Source organism: Nicotiana attenuata, unplaced genomic scaffold, assembly GCF_001879085.1.
Source record: "Nicotiana attenuata strain UT unplaced genomic scaffold, NIATTr2, whole genome shotgun sequence".
NCBI classification, from domain to species: domain Eukaryota; kingdom Viridiplantae; phylum Streptophyta; class Magnoliopsida; order Solanales; family Solanaceae; genus Nicotiana; species Nicotiana attenuata.
The window spans coordinates 152,483-155,521 of record NW_017671263.1 but is presented as its reverse complement, the minus strand read 5'-3'; the positions used below and the strand labels follow the sequence as shown (position 1 = coordinate 155,521).

The window sequence follows — 3,039 nt, the reverse complement described above, 5'->3', positions numbered from 1 at the left end:
AAGCTCTTTTGAAATTACAGTTCAAACAAAGTCAATCAGATCATTCTTTATATATAAAAAAGACAGATGAAGGTATGGTTTTGGTGCTGATCTACGTTGCTGATATGGTAGTTACAGGAAGCAATTTAAAGATGATTCAAGACACTAAAACTTCCCTACAAAACATCTTCAAGTTGAAGGATTTAGGAGAGTTAAGGTATTTTCTGGGACTAAAGTTTGCTAGATCGAGCAAATGGAACGTTATGCATCAGAGAAAATACTTATAGCACAAGTTGGACTAACTGCAGCTAAACCATCGACTACACCAATTGATACCAATGTTAAGCTCACAACAAAAGAATATGATGAGCACACTTCAAAGAATGACATATCAGTCGAAGACTCTACAGCAGATCAGACAGTCTTGTATCTAACAATTACTATACCAGATATTATAACCTATGGAGTTCAAGCTCTAAGTCAATTCCTTCAGCAACCAAAGAAATCTCATATGGAAGATGCGTTAAGAATTGTGAAATATGTGAAGAACAATCCAGGACAAGGTATACTGTTATCAAGTCAATATATCAACACTGTCACAACATATTGTGATGCAGACTGGGCAGCTTGCCCAATCACTAGGAGATCTGTTACAGGTTCTTTTTTATCAAAGTGAGCAATTCTCTAGTATCTTGGAAGTTCAATAAGAAAACTACTACATCAAGAAGTTCTGCAGAAGCATTATACAGAAGCTTAGCTGCAACAATAGCAAATTGATATGGCTACTGGGAATGTTGAAAGAAATTGATGAAGAAGTTAAATTACGAGTAGACATTTTCACTGATAGCAAAGCAGCCATTCAAATTGCTGCCAACCCAGTCTATCATGAGAGAACCAAGCATATAGAGATAGACTGTCAGTTTGTCACTTTATAAGGGGAAAAATTCAACAAGGACTGGTCTGCACAAAGTATATACCTACCAATGATCAACCTGCAGATTTGCTCACAAAAGGATTAAGTAAAGTTCAACATGCATATTTGAGTTCCAAGTTAGGTGTTTTTGACATCTTTACACCACCTAACTTGAGGAGTGTTACATAATATAAGGGCAAATTAGTAATTGCCACATAAGTTGGTTATTGGTTGTTAAATATCTGTTAAGTTGTTATGTTAGTAGTTAAAGTAGCTAAGTATAAAGGGCTATCGTGTACTCAGATATCGTCATTTCTAATAATACATTTTCACTCTCTATCATCTTCGTACTCTCTCTTCTTCCTCAATTATGAACATATTTTGTTTTGGTCCTACTAAACTTGAAACTGTTAGGCTCCAAGATTTGTCTCCAAACCTCCAAATGTGCGTTAACCCTGCCCCGCATTTCGTGGCTCAACACTATATCATCGAAAAATAACATGCACCATGGTACCTCCCCTTGGATATACCGCATCAGCACGTCCTCACCAAGACAAATAAAAACGGGCTAAAGGTCGATCCTTGGTGCAGCTCCATCACAACTGGGAAGTGTTTCGAGTAACCTCCCACAAACTCACCCGAGTCTTAGCACTACCATATATATCTTTAATCACCCTAGTGTACGCTACCGGAACGCCACTAACTTCAAAACTTTGTCGTAGGCTTTTTTAAGGTCAATAAACATCATATGCAGGTCCTTCTTTCTTTCCCTATACTGTTCCACTAATCTTCTCACCCGATAAATAGTTTCCGTAGTCAACATGAATGCGTAATATGCTGATAAAAAATATCTTTAATACTGCTATTGTGGGATTTTAGAACCAACGTATTATGTCACATGTATTTAAGATCTTTGTGTTCTTTCATAAATAAGCCCATAGTCGTGTTTCATCTTCCAAAGCTAATTTTCACAGTTTTCATGAACTTGACTTTTTCAGTTTTTATGTGATATATTTAGATGATTTTTTGGAAGCAACTTTGCCAATAAATACAATTTTTTGAAAACTGTTACGAAGTTATTTTTCGGTTGCGCCAGCCCGGTCATCTAATCCTCGTTATATGTCATTATGTATTTGTTGATGAAAAAAAAGTTGTAGTCCCTCCGCTCCAAAATTAGTGATTTTTGAGCTCTTTTTTTGTGGTCCAAAATAAGTGATTTTTCTAGATTTCAAGATGAATTAATTATTTTTTTTATATATTGCCTTGGAGTAAATAGTGTTGGAGTATGTGTTAGGAGTATTTATGTGAAGAGATAATAAAGGTTATGATCAATTTTATTGCTAATTAATGTTAAAAGGTGAATTTATCTATGTGAAAACAGCTAAAATATCACTTAATTTGAAACGGAAAGAGTAGTGTATGTGGGCTAACTTCGATTTTCGCAAATTTCAAGTGAGCATTAGGCAATTGTGGTTGTAATTTGTTGATGGGTAGAGTTGGAGGACTAGTGGTCCTGTGTGTTTGGACTCAAGTATGGAGAGATGCAAAGAGCAATGTCTCATTATATTATGCGGTCCCTGTTTTCTTTGAATACTTTGCTGTAAATTATTTATAAATTGCACATTATTGATAGCTTCAAAAGCATTAATATTTTTTTTTTTAAAAAAACCAGGTGCGTATGGCATCTCGCGTTCACACAGGGTTCGAGGAAGAGTCGTACCTAAAAGAGCGTGATGTAAACCGTCTATCCTAATGTAAGACATTAGTGACTGCTTCTATGCTCGAACCCGTAGCCTATGGATCACACGAAAACTACTTTACTGTTGCTTCAATGCTCTCCTTTTTTCTGTAAAATAAGCAAAATAAATAATTTTGGTTCGAAAAAAATATGATCACTTTCTCCGAAACCATAACTAAATATAACCTCTCTAAATAACGTAAAATTACAATTAGCTCAACAATAATACAAACTTAAATATTAAATACGCCAAATTTAACTTTTGAGTCCCACAAATCCAATTCTCATATTGTAAAACATATGCCTTCCCTAAGGGCATCTCCAACCTTTACTCCCATTTTGGCCCCTATAATGGGGATTTTTCCATTTTTGGAACAACTTACTTCAACCATTCTCCCCATCCCCCCCC

At 35.5% G+C, this 3,039-nt stretch overlaps 1 protein-coding gene across 1 annotated transcript in view; it reads left to right on the top strand.

Annotated features, from left to right (window-relative positions):
- The first annotated feature begins 232 nt into the window (after positions 1-232).
- LOC109207139 (uncharacterized mitochondrial protein AtMg00810-like) overlaps positions 233-3,039 on the top strand; it is a 4,979-nt gene continuing 2,172 nt past the window's right edge. The window contains exon 1 of the mRNA XM_019370024.1: positions 233-651. Coding sequence (XP_019225569.1) covers positions 233-651 — 419 coding nt within the window. The remainder of the gene's footprint in view (positions 652-3,039) is intronic.